Source organism: Equus caballus, chromosome 10 (assembly GCF_041296265.1).
Source record: "Equus caballus isolate H_3958 breed thoroughbred chromosome 10, TB-T2T, whole genome shotgun sequence".
NCBI lineage: Eukaryota > Metazoa > Chordata > Mammalia > Perissodactyla > Equidae > Equus > Equus caballus.
The window spans coordinates 44,471,162-44,488,425 of NC_091693.1; the positions used below are offsets into that span (position 1 = coordinate 44,471,162).

The 17,264-nt window shown below is 38.2% G+C and overlaps 1 protein-coding gene across 5 annotated transcripts in view; it reads right to left on the reverse strand.

Annotated features, from left to right (window-relative positions):
- The window catches only part of ME1 (malic enzyme 1), a 252,844-nt gene that overhangs the window by 77,476 nt on the left and 158,104 nt on the right, over window positions 1-17,264 (reverse strand). For all 5 annotated transcript variants that reach the window (XM_070225215.1, XM_070225218.1, XM_070225214.1 and 2 more), the window contains one exon: window positions 12,807-12,910. In XM_070225215.1, the coding sequence (XP_070081316.1) occupies window positions 12,807-12,910 (104 nt within the window). The remainder of the gene's footprint in view (window positions 1-12,806; window positions 12,911-17,264) is intronic.

Genomic DNA, 17,264 nt, shown 5'->3' on the forward strand with positions numbered 1-17,264 from the left:
TTAGCATGTCTGGTTTGAATTAAAAAAACAGCAAACGAGTCTATGTGGCTAGAACTAAGTGGACGGGGGAAAACCTGTAGGAGGGAGGGTGTGAAAGGTAACAGGGAGTCAGATGGTTCAATTTCATGCTATTGCAAAGGCTTATCTTGATTCTGAATGAAATAAGCCTTTCTCTAGTTTTGAGCAGAGAAATTACCTAAGTTACAATTATTTTTAGCTTCTAAGTTGAGAAGAGATTAAAGTGCAACAAGGCAGGAAGCAGTTAAACTACTTAGGAGATTATTACAACAATTAGGGAAAAGAATTCTGATGAGGGAAGTAATAATACAGGCAATGAAGCGTGGGACCTCTGCAGCAGGCTAATGGGTCCACTTGGTGGGGCAGGGTGTGCTGACCAGTACGCCTGCGTTGGTGGGGTGTGTGGGACCTCTGAAGCAGGGTGAGTGGCTCTGTCTCAGCAGGGTGTGCATGCAGGGCAGGGCTGCACTGGCAGGGGAGTGGGTTCCCACGGGCATTGGGGCTTGCCAGCTGCAGCAGACTTGTGCCACTGGCCTTCTCAAACAGCCACACAGGGAATCTGCCCCACCTTCCAATGCCTGAAAGGATTGTGTGCTGCCATGCCTGGGGCCTGCCCCACCCAGCCCCACTCCTGAGAGAGCCACAACAGCTTTGCAGGCCAGAGGCCTACAGAAATTGTAAGCCCCTAAACAACTGTAAGCTAGCAACCAGCCATGCTGGGGGCCTGACTCACTTAACAGCAAAACAACAGCAGGTGTGTGCTATTAGACCTTAAAGCCAGCTGTGGTGGGGACTCTGCCCAATGAAGTAACTAAAGTGACTGTAGCAGCCACAAATACCTGAGCCTACACAATAAGCTGGCCTAGGAGCCAACCTAGCCTACCCATGCATACACAGCAAGACTAACATTGCCACAACAGAAGGACACACGTAGCCAACACAGGAGACACTCTGGAACATTTGGGACTGGTGACAAGAGGGAAGCACATTGCTGGACCCCATAAGGCATCTCTTACAGAAGGCTATATCTCCAAGACTGAGAAATGTAGCTAATCTACATAATACATAGATATTAGCACAGAGAAGTGGGCAAAATGATGAGACAAAGGAATATATTCCAAATAAGGGAACAGGACAAATCCTCAGAAAAAGAGTTAAATGAAACAGAGATAAACAATCTACCTGATAAAGAGTACAAACTAATAGTCATAAGAATGTGCACTGATCTTGGAAGCAGAAAAGATGAACACAGTGAGAACTCCAACAAAGAATTGGAAAATATAAAAAAGAACCAATCAGAACTGAAGAATACAATAACCAAAATGAAACATTCACTAGAGGGAATCAACAGCAGAGTAGATTACACAGAAGAACAGATCAGTAAGCTGGATGAAAGAGTAGAGAAAATCACCCAAGCAGAACAAAAAGAAGAAAAATGAATTAAGAAGAACAAGGACAGTCTAAATGACCTCTGGGTCAACATCAAGTGCACTAACATCTGTATTATACGTGTCCCAAAAGAAGAAGAGAGGGACAAAGGAGCAAAGAACCTATTTGAAGAAATAATGGCTGAAAAGTTTTCTAACCTAAGGAAGGAAGCAGAAATCCAGGTACAGGAAGCACAGAGAACACCAAAAAAGATAAACCCAAAGAGGCCCACATGAAGACACATTATAATTAAAATGTCAAGAACTAAAGACAAAGAGAGAATTCTAAAAGCTGCAAGAGAAAGGCAACAAGTTATACACAAAGGAAACCCCATAAGGCTATCAGCTGACTTCTCAGCAGAAACCTTACAGGCTAGAAGGGAGCAACACAATATATTCAAAGTGCTGAAAGGAAAAAACCTACAGCCTAGAATACTTTGCCCAGCAGGGTTATCATTTAGAGAGGGAGAGATAAAGAGGTTTCCAGACAAGCAAAAATTAAAGGTGTTTACCACGAGTAAACCAGCCTGACGAGAAATGTTAAAGGGACTTATTTACCTAGGAAAGAAAAGACTACAAATAGGAATAAGGAAATTATCAAGGAAAAAAATCACTGGTAGAGGCAAACATACAGTGAAGGTAGCAGATCAACAACATATAAAGCTAATATGATAGTCAAAAGACAAAAGTACTAAAATTACCTATTCCCACGATAAGAGTTGAGGGATGTATATACACAAAAAAGAGGTTAAATATGATATCAAAAACATAAAATGTGGGGAGAGGGGAGTAAAAGCATAGGGCTTTTAGAAAGAGGTCAAACTTAAGAGACCATCAACTTAATATAAATTGCTATTTACATAGGTTATTATATATGAACCTCATGGTAATCACAAATCAGAAACCTACAGTAAGTACAAAACATTAAGAGAAAGAAATCCAAACATAATACTAAAGAAAGCCATCAAATCACAAGGGAAAAGAGCAAGAGAAGAAGAAAAGAACAGATAACTACTGAAACACCCAGAAAAAAAGTAACAAAATGGCAATAAGTACACACTTATCAATAGCTACCTTAAACGTCAATAGACTAAATGCTCCAATAAAAAGATACAGGGTATCTGAACACATAAAAAACAAGACGCATATATAGGCTGCATACAAGAGACACACTTCAGACCTACAGACACTCACAAACCGAAAGTGAAGGGATGAAAAAAGATACTCCATGCAAAAGGCAATGAAAAGAAAACTAGGGTAGCAATACTTACATCAGACAAAATAGACTTTAAAACAAAAACTGTAACAAAATACAAAGAAGGGCACTATATGATGATAAAGGGAACAATCCAACAAGAGGACATGACAATTGTAAGTATCTATGCATGCAACATAAGAGCACCTAAATATATAAAGCAATTATTAATAGATAAAAAGGGAGAAATAACAACACAATAATAGTAGGGGACATTAACAGTCCACTTACATCAGTAGATAGATCATCCAAACAAAAGATCAATAAAGAAACATTGGCCTTAAATGACACACTAGACCAGATGGGTTTAGTAGATATATATAGAACATTCCATCCAAAAACCACAGAATACACATTCTTTTTGAATGCACATGGAACATTCTCCAGGATAGATCACACATTAGGCCACAAAACAAGTCTCAATGAATTTAAGAAGACTGAAATAATACCAAGCATCTTTTCTGACCACAATGGTAGGAAACTAGAAATCAAATACAAGAAGAAAACTGGAAAAGCCACAAATATGTGCAAACTAAACAAAATGCTACTGAAGAACTATTGAGTCAATGAAGAAATGAAATGAGAAATAAAAAATACCTGGAGACAAATGAAAATGAAAATACAACATGTCAAAATTTAAGAGATACAGCAAAAGTGGTACTAAGAGGGAAGTTCACAGCAACACAGGCCTACTTCAACAAACAAGAAAAATCTTAAGTAAACAATCTAAGAGTGCACCTAAAGGAACTCGAATAAGAAGCACAAACAAAGCCCAAACTCAGTAGAAGAAGGAAATAATAAAAATCAGAGTGGAAATAAATGAAATAGAGACTAAAAAGAAGAGAAAAAAATTAATGAAACTAAGACCTGGATCTTTGAAAAGATAAACAAATTTGACAAAACTTTAGCTAGACTCACCAAAAAAAAAGAAAAAGAGAAGCTTCAAATAAATAAAATCAGAAATGAAAAGAGGAGAAATTACAATACACACCTCAGAAAGACAAAAGATTATAAGAGAATACTACAAAGAGCTACATGCCCAAAATTGGATAATCTAAAAGAAATCAACAAATTCTTAGAATCATACAACCTTCCAAAACTCAATCAAGAAGAAAGAGATAATGTGAATAGACCAATCACCAGTAAGGATATGGAAACAGTAATCAAAAACCTGCCAAAAATCAAAAGTTTGGGACCAAATGGCTTCCCCAGTGTATTCCACCAAACATTCAAAGATTTAATACCTACGCTTCTCAAACTCTTCCAAAAAACTGAAGAGGATGGCAAGCTTCCTAACTGATTCTATGAGGCCAACATTACCCTGATACCAAAACCAGAAGGACAACACAAAAAAAGAAAATTACAGGCCAATATCACAGAGGAACATCAATGCAAAAATTATCAAGAAAATACTAGCAGATTGAATACCACAATACATCATGATCAAGAGGGATTTATTCTAGGGATGCAGGGATGGTTCAACATTCACAAACCAATCAAGGTGATAAACCACATTAACAAAATGAAGAGTAAAAATCACATGACCATTTCAATAGATACAGAGAAAGTATTCAACAAGATATAGCGTCCATTTATGATAAAAACTCTGAATAAAATGGGTATAGAGGGAATGCACCTCACCATAATAAAGGCCATAAATGACAAACCCACAGTTAATGTCATACTCAACAGTGAAAAGCTGAAAGCTATCTCGTTCAGCACAAGAACCAGACAAGGATGCCTACTTTCACAACTCTTATTTAACATAGTATTAGAAGTCCTAGCCAGAGCAATCAGGCAAGAAAAAGAAATAAAAGGGATTCAAACTGGAAAGGAAGAAGTAAAACTGTCGCTATTTGCAAATGACATGACTTTCTATATAGAATACCCTAGAGAAACCACCAAAAAAACTATTAGAAATAATAAATGAATACAGTAAAGTCGCAGAATATAAAATCAACATACAAAAATCAGTTGCATTTCTGTACACTAACAACAAAAGAGCAGAAAGAGAAATTAAGAATGCAATCCCATTTACAACTGCCACAATATGAATAAAATATCTAGGAATAAATTTTCAACAAAGAAGTTAAAATCCTATACTCTGAGAACTATAAAATGTTGAAAGAAATAAAAAGAGACAAAAAAATATAGAAAGATATTCCACGCTCATAGATTGGAAGAACTAACATAGTTAAAATCTCCATACTTCCTACAGCAATTTACAGATTTAATGAAATCCCTATTAAAGTCCCAATGACATTTGTCAAAGAAATAAAACAAAAATCCTAAAATTTGTTTGGAATTATACCCCAAATAGCCAGAGAAATCCTGAGAAAAAAGAACAAAGCTAGAGTTATCATACTGCTTGATTTCAAAATATACTACAAAGCTATAGTAATCAAAATATCATGGTACTGGCACAGAAACAGAAACACAGATCACTGAGAACACAATAGAGAGTCCAGGAATAAACCCACACATCTATGGACAGCTAATTTTCGACAAGGCAGCCAAGAACATACAATGGAGAGAGGAAAGCCTCTTCAATAAATGGTGTTTGGAAAACTGGACAGCTACATGCAAAGAAGGAAAGTAGACCATTACCTTATACCATACACAAAAATTAATTCAAAATGAATTAAAGACTTGCATGTGAGACCTGAAATCATGAAACTTCTAGAAGAAAACATAGGTGGTATGCTCTTCAACATCAGTCTTAGCAGCATCTTTTCGAATACCATGTCTCACGAGGTAAGCGAAACAAAAGAAAAAATAAACAAATGGAATTACATCAAACTAAAAAGCTTCTGCACAGCAAAGGAAACCATCAACAAATGAAAAGACAACCTAGCCATTGGGAGAATATATTTGCAAACCGTATATCTGATAAGGAGTTAATATTCAAAATATGTAAAGAATTCATAAATCTCAACAACAAAAAAACAAACGACCCAATCAAAAAATAGGCGAAAGATCTGGACAGACACTTTTCCAAAGAAGATGTATAGATGGTCAACAGGCACATGAAAAGATATTCGACATCACTGCAAATCGAAACAACGAGATACCACCTCAAGCCCATCTGAATGGCTATAATTAAGACAAGAATAAGAAGTGTTGGAGAGGATTTGAAGAAAAGGGAACCCTCATTCACTGCTGGTAGGAATGTAAATTGGTGCAGCCACTATGGAAAACAGTATGGCGATTCCTCAAAAAACTAAGACTAGAACTACCATATGATCCAGGTATTCCACTTCCAGATATTTATCCAAAGAACATGAATGCATAAAGAAATATGCCCCGCTATGTTCACTACAACATTGCTCACTATAGCTGAGACTTAGAAACAACCTAAGTGCCTATGAATGGATGAATGGATAGAGATGTGCAATATATACACAATGGAATACTACTCAGCTACAAAAAAAAGGATGAAACCTTGACATTTGCAACAACATGGATAGACCTTGAGGGCATTATGCTAAGTGAAATAAGTCAGATAGAGAAAGTCAAATACCATATGATTTCACTCATAAGTATAAGATAAAAAACAACAACAAACAAACAAATAGATACGGAGATTAGACTGGTGGTTCCCAGAGGGGAAGGGGGCAGGGAAGAGGGAACAAGGGATGATGGACATATGTGTACAGTGATGGACGGTAATTAGTCTTTGGGTGGTGAACCTGATGTAGTCTACACAGAAATCAAAATATAATGATGTACACTTGAAATTTATATAATATGATAAACCAATGTCATCTCAATTAAAAAAAGGAATAAACAAGGTAAAGAACATAATTTTGAAAGGATAGTCAAAGAATACATCTGTGAGAAGGTGGCATTTAAGCCAAAATAAAAGATGTTTACCTGAGTAATAAATAAATAAATAATACTGCCAAGGAGAAATGTTAGATTCTGGATGTATTTTGAAGTTAAAGGTAACCAGTTCTGCAGGCAACATGGGTATGGAGTGATAACTCCAATGTTTTTAGTCTCAGGAACAGGAAGAATGGGCTTTTCATTTACTGGGATGGGAAATACCATGTAGGAGCAGGGTTGGTGGTGTGTGGGAGATCAGGAATCCAATTTGGGACATGTTACATACACTATGTCTATGACAGATCTCAGCAGAAGGGTCAAAGGAGAGGTGGACTGTGATTCTGGAGTTCAGAGAAGACTACAGGCTGGAGATACAGATTGGGGAATTGCATATATAAAGATGCATGACTAGATGAGGTCCCCGAGGAAGTGGGAATAAACAGCAGAGGGAAGTTTTCAGCTTCAAGCCTTGGAGCCCTCTGAACTACAGAGGTTAGGGAAACGAGAAGAAATAAGCTAAGGACAGCGTGAAGGAACGATCAGTGAGGTAGGAGGAAAGCATGAGGAGTGTGCTATCCTGGAAGGGAAGATAATCATGTAATAAAATTGTTGAGTGACATGCTTGGGCATAAAATTTATTCCTTATTTAGGATTATTTTCTTAAGCCATATTCTCAGATGCAGAATTACCAGGCCCAATTGACAAAAGTGTTGGAAAGATCAGTACTAGGCAACAAAGCTGTGGGACGCCACTGGAGATGCTACTTAACATTCAGGCTAATTAATCAATTCTTTCTGAATTCAGTTTTTCCATTGTTTATGATTCACCTAACTATAATCAAAGGGCTCACAATAATTTTCAACAAAAGCATGACCAAAACCGTATCGTGACTTTGGCAACTGACTTTATAAAAGAGATAACTATGTCTATAATACTCATCTGATTTACATAAATTCACTCCCATTATTCTCACTCATCCACTTCTTGTTTCCATCATTGCATTTCTTACAATCTCATTGTTTCATCGGATTATTTGCTTGTTTACTTGTTTATTACCTACATCCTCTAGTAGAGAATAAGCATGAAAGACAGGGATTATTTTTGTCTTTTCATCTTTTTATCCCCAGCACCAAACACAGTGCCTGGCTTTCACTTAATGAATGAACAAATCAAAAGAATGAGAAAGAAAAAAAGATAGCTTGAAACAACATTTTTAATGGAGAAATCTAGCCTCTGAAGGGCATAGGTAGCCTAGGGCAACTCAATGGTTTGTGCCAATGGCCCTTTTTCCAAACCAAAAATATTACGGAGAGGCAAGTATTTGTCTGTTATGTAAGCTTAACAATAGAATATCAAAAATAGAATCCATCCTTCAGATTCCAGAACATGCCTTAATTACAAAACTTGAAACTTTTTTTTCTGCTCAATCTTTATTTATATCTAAATGTCACTGTGCTGAATACTGTGATCTGGCACTTGGATCCCCAGTGCTGTCTGTCCCAGGGATTGCCTCAGCTGCAGAGAGCACTACACCACAGGCCACGCTTTCTCAGGGTGACCCATACCCAATGACTAATTGATGCAGGAACACAAAGGCTGGGCCATCTCAGCCCAAGTTGGGACAACTCTGAAAGTTGCTGTAGTTCCAGAGTTCCTCATGTGGTCAGTGGAAGGCGGGGTCATTGTACCTACACTGAAGCTCAGTTTCTCCTTCTGCCCATTTCTGTTTGCTCTGTACCCCCTCCATAGGGATTGATCTCTAGGGTAATTCTTGTAAACCTCTTGAACACAAAAGTTCATTTCAGAATCTGCTTCCCAGGTAACCTAATCTGTGACAGTCGGTACCAGGAGTCGTCCAAGAAAGCAGGTGATAAGATGGGGCTTGGAGCTGGATCACTTGCTGTTTGGCTGGCAATAAGGACCCCATCACTGGTGGGAGATGGAACATATGAATCTCTGGAACAAGGTGGCAGTCCAACTGTCAAAACTCACCAGAGGAAGATTGGGATGGTGTATCACTTTAGCTGTAATGATGTATCAGATGGCTGAGAAATACGGGAGAAATACTAACTGTAAGGACAATGCGAAAAGAATACGAAAAGCTGAGGGCAAGTAATCACCAATGTAAAAGCCAGAGAACCTCCCTGGTAGACACAAAAACGCTCTCAGATCCTGTAGCTCCTGGGCAGAGAAAGCTGACGACCAGGAACAGGGATTAATCATCAGAGTAGTCAAAAACTCCAAAACTGAAGCAAGGCAGATGTGCTAAATCAGGATCCTGGCTGGAAAAGAACAGAATCCTGCCATGTAGAATGAGATGTCTGGTTTCATGCCTCCAAAAATCTTGAATTCCCATATTCCCCAGAACTTTCTGAACCCACAAAAGTGGCCTGCCCCTTCTTTCTTGGAGATGATGCAGATAGAGGCTTCTTCCTCATAAGACAATATGACCCTCCCTAACCCCGATCTGTCCACCCTTACCTCCTCTCCAGACACTTAGGCCTATTTAACTAGGGTCATGACACAACATAACCCATCTGGGACATACTAGCCCTGATAAAGAAAGAAAGGGGCTATTCCACAAAGGAAATGCGAGATCTAGCTAGTTTACATTAGCCAGGAGAGTACATGTGAGATTAAATTCTGAGAGTGTTTGATCAAAGAGGCCAGAAATTAGGATAAGATAAGGGAGATTTTATGGATTTGAAAGCACTCTCCTGAGATGCAGGGTTTACAACCAGAAAGACTGACGGTATAAACTGGCTATTAGGATGGTTTCTAGAAACATGGACAAAGTAATGGCTCATATTAAATATGGTTGAAATGCCAGAAATGCTGTAGCAGATGACAGAAGAGGGGATTACAAGGCTCAGAGTGCATTCTGGAATATACATGCCACATTAGGCCCAAAAGCCCATCCGACGATGGTGTCCCACAGGAAGGCCCAGAAAACATGCCATTTACAAAGCCGCAAGGAATGTGCTAGTGAGAAGACATCTACATTACTAAGGACTTTGGGGCAGCTCTCTTCTGAAGGCCAGAACTGACAGAAGGAAAGGCTGTTATAGAACTAGGCTGATTAACAGCAACGGGGACAATAGAATCAAGTAAGGATCAGAAGCCAACTGGGCACAATTATCATAAGAGTGGTAAGGTTGGCATGTGGGGGGGGGGCTGACCCACAGAGAGTTATTGAGATAATTAATAGAATAGGCATCTCTAGAGGCAAAATAGATAGCTAACAAGGCTATTACTTTTGAATATATACTCTTTTGAATATGCACATTCAAAAGAAATCAAAGATGGATGACCACAAAGCTGAGTAGTTGCTCCAGTGAAATCACAATCTCTTGCTCAGTTTCCAAACTTGAGCTAACTTTTGGACCCAGGAACCCCCTAACTGAAGAAGAGGCCCCGTCTCCAGAGGGAAGGACCCTGCAACACCATGGCAAGAATACAAGGTAATAATTCCCCCAATCCTTCTCCAAAGGGACGTATGGCCCCTTATTCAGGTGACTGTGCCCCGGGGACAGGGAATACACAAACATTTGGAGAGTGCAGAGTTGACAATGATACCAGGAGACCTGAAGAATCAATATGCTGTCCCTCCTCATTAGCAGCATATGGAGCCAGTAATAAATGGAGCCCTGGCCAAGGTCTAGCTTATAATGGGTCCACTGGGACCACAGACCCACCTGGTGATGATTTCCTCTGTCCTCAAATATATAGTCAGCATAGACATATTTGGTAAGTGCCACAACACCCATATCAAGTCTTTGGCCTATCAGGTAAGATCTCTAAATGTGGAAAAAGCCAAGAGGAAGAATTTGAAACTGCCCTACCACAACCCCAACAAGATAGTAAATAAAAACAACATAGTACTGATGGGGGTATGGGGGCACTGGCAGAAATTAGTGTTCTCTTAGGATCTAAAGAGCTTGCAAAGGTGGTCCCAGTGTAAGTTATCCAAGGCTATGGTGGGTCCACATTGCAGCTCCACTTCTCCCTTCATCCACCCCTTTTTCTGTCCCCTCCCTTCCAAACGAGTTGATTCCGTGCACACTTCTTAATAACTCCACCTCAGAATCTGATTCCTGGGAAACCCAGTCATTTTCTTCCTTGAATTTAACTCACATTTCCTTCTTAAATAATCTTGGACTTATCTTCAGGACTACTTCCCAATTTAATTGAGCAGTGCTAGGTTCCACTTCTAGAAAACTTTCCCAATGCAGTGTCATGCTAGGAAGTATTTGTGAAAAGTCTTTAGGATTTTTCTCTGGGAAGAGCCGAGAAATAAAACTCCTGATTTATAGGTGCCCCTGCATTTAAAATTATTGTTGACTCTTGTCAATCCTCATTTCCTTACTGAAGATCTTAGATAACCCCTCAATTCAACATTTAAAAAAAAAAGTTGTCCTGATTCTAGATTGATACAGTACATTCAAAATTAGCTCATATCTCATTTTCTCCAGAAAGCATTTCATTGATACCAAATACAATTATTTAAGTATACAGACCACACATGCTAAGTTCATAATTTGTTTAACGGCTTCTTTGGAAACATATTGAAATTGTCTATATAAAGAGAGACTTCATTTAAACAAATAGACAATAAAAATAAATATGTTTAGAATTATATTTTCCTTTTCTTCTACATAGCCTTAGAGTATTCTCTACATAATCTCTTGATTAACATTGCTACCTAGAAAGTTACAGATAATTTCAAAACCTTACATAAAATTTAGAGGATAAGGAAATCAAAATTAAATATGAAAAACTGCTAGCAATTAAGTGTACTAAGTAATTTTGAGCTTGAATTGTAAAGCTTCTTAACTATTTCTATGAATAAGTATAGTTTAATTAAATAAGTTAATAAGTAATAACAGTAAATAAAACAGGCATGAGCTTTTAAAAAGTAGTCCTCAACTACTCAGCCATAGAAATGATGAAATCTGGCCATTTGTGACAACATGGATGGAACTTGAGGGTATTTTGCGGAGTGAAATAAGTCAGAGGGAGAAAGTCAAATACCATATGATCTCACTCATAAGTAGAAGATAAAAACAACGACCAACACATAGCAGTGGAGATTGGATTGGTGGTTACCATAGGGGAAGGCGGGAGGGGGGAGGGCAAAAGGGGTGATTAGGCACATGTGAGGGGTAGACTATAATTAGTTTTCGGGTGATGAACATGATGTAATCTACACAGAATTCGAAACATATTGTGATGTACATCTGAAAATAAATAAATAAATTAAAATAAATAAATAAATAAATAAATAAATAAAAAGTAGTCCACACTAATTGGCAAATATACTCCACACTAAAACCTTGGCTAATGGGAGATGCTAAATATTGTGCAAGCTGATGACAGCACTTTCTGCTGTTGGATACAACTTCTTAAAATTAAACCTTCTAAGAAAAAGAAACCAGCAGCACATCTCTAGTTACAGCTGATTCTAGTGATGAGTTTAGTTCTATGAAAAACCAAGGAAATATATATGTTTTTAAATAGTACATGGTTTCTGTGGCTATACAGTAACCAATGGGATGACTGTTAGTGTGACAAAATTCTCTCAGAATATATTACTAAATTACTGTAGAAGTCTCTGCTTTGAAGGGAAAAACTGGAAAATTTTACAGTGGCACTTGACCCACGATTAAGTGCTATCTAGATTAGGTGAACTACAGTACTGTATTTTATCAAATACCGTAGATTCAATCAGAGATTCGTAGATTGTGAAGGGATGTCCTTGTTCTTCCTCTATGCTGACCCCTGTGGACTGTACTAATTCATGCTCACTTCTTCCTCTGCTTTTCCTACCACAAAGAGGTCAGATATACCCACAAAGATGATCAAAGATCAGATTTTATCAGCAGCCAGAAACCAAGCACAGACTTCAAATAATCATAAAAAAGCTAGCTCAGGTAATTTAGTCACTGGCCATTGCCTCATTCACCATAATCATCATTCATAATCATTCATCATAACCATATTCCAATAACCACAGGATCTAAAGATTCTTATAATGGAAAAGTATCTACAGGTATAGCAACAGAGACAACCTTTTCTGTGATAGACACACAATGTTATCATTTGGCCACTAATAGTTATCAGGATGTATGTGTGTGTGTGTGTGTGTATTTCACTCAAATCATTTCTAAATATTAAACATACTGCACCAAACTTTAACATTTTTATAGGTCATTATGTTGGGTTGTCTTTAAATTTTTGAATATAGGTAACTCAAATATAGATAAAATAAAGATTACACGTACTTGGAAGAAACGGCCTCCATGAATTCATCCAAAAACCCATCATATTCAGCACCTCTCACTCTTCTCTGCCGTAGTCCAATGTACAATGGATCTTTAAGTAACTCCTATTAAAAAAAAAGTTACCATAGATATAGAAATAACTAAAGGTAAGTCATTTACTCCTTCTGAGCTTCAGTTTCCTCATCTGTATATAAGGATAGAAATGGAAACAAAATCTTGCCATACTGATTTAGAATTAACCTGCATAGTTATTATTTAGTATTATACAGAATACACCTAAGTATTTATACACCAAATAAGAAAATAATTTCTAAACATTAGAAGTATTCTGCCTCATTCTGGGGAAAAGAAAAGGAATTAAAATATCTCAGTAGTGCTAATTAGAAAAGCTCAATTCAAATTTTACAGCAAAGTTTATCACACAGAAAAATAATATTGAGTTTTGAGGTATTATATTAGCTTAGGAAATGGGAAGATAGCAATTCCTTTCTTAGATTTATTTTCTGTTTCTAAAAGGAAAATCCTCAAGCAATATTTTGAATATACCTTTAATATGATAGTTGAGTGACAAAAATAAAATTTTTAGCCTTGACTAAAGCTTTTCTGAATCTTTTTAAACTTTACCCAGTTTGAGTTTTTTCTAAAACTGATATATAAGAGACAACATTGCTCTGTTCACATTTTAGTATATGTAATATTACTGTTTTTTATTAAACCAGTTTTTTAATTGAGGTATAATTTATACACAGCAAAATGCACCCACATATAACAAAAGCTCCCAGTAAACTAGGAATAGAAAGGAACTTCTTCAACTAAATAAAGAGCTGTGAAAAACCCACAGCTAACAACATATTTAATAGTGAAAGACTGAATGATATTCCCCTAAAATTGGAAATAAGACAAAGATATCTATTCTCACCTCTTCTGTTCAGCACTACACTGGAGACCTTAGCCATTACAATAAGGCAAGAAAAAGAAAAAAAAGGAATACTGATTAAAGAAGAAGAAGTAAACTATTTTTATTTCTACACACATGATCACATACATGGAAAACACTCTGAGAGTGACATGAGCATCATGGTGGAGTGAGAGGTTCCCTTTCTCTCTTCCCTCTAAATTATAACCAGACAGACATCCATTGACCAACAGAGGATTCCCTACACAGCACAACAGGATGTCTAAGAGATCCAGGCAGGTATACAGCTGAAGGTGGGTGGACTGGACCCCTGGGACGCAGTAGAACTAGGGGAGAACCCCCTTCCTCACCCCCAGTGACAGCAATCCAGGACATGGATGCTCACACAGCAGCTCATGGGACTGTGAGTGGAGGCCAGGGCACCTCAGCCCTATGCACCTGAACACTGCTGGGGCAGCAGCAGCCTTGCATGTGCATGAACACCCCTGGGACAGCAGTGGTGGTGGGAGCAACTAGCAGCCGCCCCACACACATGCAAAAGCCCAAGGGGCAGAAGTCCTGCATGTGCACAAACACCTCCAGAATGGCAGCAGTGGCCACGCATGCATGCACAAATGCCCAAGAAGTGGTGGCAGCAGAGCATCAGTGGCCCTGCCCCATGACAGTCAGTGGAGCAGCAGCAGAGGCAGCAACCTGACCCACACAACTGTGAGCAGACAGGGCAGAAGTATACAGCCCCCAGTGGCAGCACTTCCAACACCAACTCCACTACATGGGGGCTACGTACAAGTCCCTGGGCCCCTGGGCCCCCACCAGCAACAGCAACACCTGTGAACCCAGCACCTCTGGGAGTGGTGCAACCAGCACCCCCAGGCAATTGGGGAACAGTGACATAGGTGATGCATGGGACAACAGCATGCAAGTCTGAGAAGAGCCATGGGAGGACCACAAGACCCAGACAACCAGAACCAAAGCAACCAAAGCCATACTCAAATAAGAGAAGGTGATTATAACCACAAATGCGCCAGCAGATGATCAGTTCATCAAACACCATGAAGAGCTACAGTAACATGGAGAACAGAAGGAAAATGACAACTCCCCAGAAACCAAACCTGAAGGTTACAATCTAACCGACAGAGAATTCAAATAGCAGTCCTAAAGGAGCTCAGTGAGTTACAAGAAAACTCAGAAAGACAGTTCAATGAGCTCAGGAGTAAAATTAATGAACAGAAGGAATACTTCACCAAAGAGACTGAAGCTGTAAAAAGAAAAAAAGAAGAAACAGAAATTCTGTAAATGAAGAATATAATTAATGAGACAAAAAATAATATAGAAAACATAAAAAATAGAGCAGACCTTATGGAAGAGAGAATTAGTGAACTCAATGATAGAAACATAGAAATGATTCAGGTGGAGGAGGAGAGAGAACTAAGATTTTTAAAAGAAATGAAGGAGGGGCCGACATGGTGGCATACTGGTTAAGTTTGCATGCCCCACTTCAGCAGCCCGGGGTTCACAGGTTCGGATCCCAGGCATGGACCTATACACCACTCATCAAGCCATGCTGCGGCAGCATACCACATACAAAATAGAAGAGGTCTGGCACAGATGTTACCTCAGTGACAATCTTCCTCAAGCAAAAAGAAGATTGGCAACAGATGTTAGCTCAGGGCCAATCTTGCTCACCAAAAAAAAAGAAGAAGAAGAAGAAGAAGAAGAAATTCTTTGAGAAATATCCAACTCTACTAGGAAAAGTAACATAAGGATTATAGGTATCCCAGAGGGAGAAGATGGGGAGAAAGAAGCAAAGAACTTATTCAAAGAAATAATAGCTACGAACTTCCCAAACCTGGGGAAAGGACTGGACATGCAAGTACATGAAGCTAATAGAACTCATAACTACAACACTGCAAAGAAGACCTTATCCAAGGCTTATAATACTAAAAGTGTCCAAAGTAAATGACAAAGAAAAAACATGAAGGGCAGCATGATAGAAGACAATAACCTACAACCAAACTCCCCATCAGGCTTTCAGCAGATTTCTCAGCAGAAACTTTACAGGCTAGGAGAGAGTGGAATGATATATTCAAAATACTGAAAGACAAAGACTAGCAGCCAAGAATACTCCAGCCAGCAAAATCATCCTTCAGATATGATGGAGAAATAAAAGGTTTCCCAGACAAACAAAAGCTGAGGGAGTTCATTGCCACTATACCTCCCTTACAAGAAATGATGAAGGAAGCCCTCCTAGCTGTAACAAAAAGGCAAAGGTTTACAACACTTTGAGCAAGGAGATAAACAGATAGACAAAATCAGAAAATTGCAGCTTTATATCAGAATAGGTTAGCAAACACTTAATTATAACAGAAAGGATAAAGGGAAAGAAAGCATCAAAAATAAATATAAACTTCAATTTGGTCACAAACTCACAACACAAATAAGGAATAATTTGTGACAAAAAAGAACATAGAAGGGGAAGAGGACAGGGGGAACCTACAGAGGCTAATTGAGATAAGAGGCTATCAGAGAAAGGAATATCTCATCTACTAGATCTTTTACACAAGTCTCATGGTAACCACAAAACAAAAAATTCAGAGCGGGGTCACAAATCATAAATAAAAAGAAAACAGAAAACCATCACAGAAAACTACCAAACGAAAAGGGCAGACAGAAATACAAGGAAAAAGAAACAATGGAAATCTAGAACAACCAGAAAACAAGAAATAAAACAGCAGTACTAAGCCCTCACATATCAATAATCAAGCAAAAGAAAGTGGTGTAGCCATACTTATATAAGACAAAACAGACTTCAAGATAAAAAAGATAATGAGAAACAAACATGGGCATTATATAACGATAAAAGGGACATTCCACTGAGAAGACATAACACTTATTAATATATATGCACCTAATACAGGAGCACCAAAGTACATAAAGCAACTGTTAACAGAATTAAAGGGGGAAACTGACACCAACACAATAATAGTAGGGAACCTTAACACCCCACTTATGTCAATGGATAGATCATCCAGACAGAAAGTCAACAAGGAAATAGTGAACTGAAATGAAACACAAGACTAGATGGGCTTAATTGATGTATATGGAACATTCCATCCCAAAACAGCAGAATATACATTCTTCTCAAGTACATATGGAACATTAAAGATAGACCAGCTGTTTGGAAACAAGGCAAGCCTCAATAAATTTAAGAAGACTGAAATCATATCAAGCAGCTTTTCTGATCACGATGCTATGAAACTGGAAATCACCTATAAGAAAAAAGCTAAGAAAGTCACAAATACGTGGAGACTAAACAGCATGCTACTGAACAACCACTGGATCAATGAAGAAATCAAAAAACATCTGGAGACAAATGAAAATGAAAACACAACAAACCAACTCTTATGGGACACAGCAAAAGTGGTATAAGAGGGAAATTTATAGCAATACAGGCCTACCTCAACAAACAAGAAAAATCTCAAGTAAGTAATCTTAAACTATATCTAAAAGAACTAAAAAAAGAAGAAGAAAGCCCAAAGTCA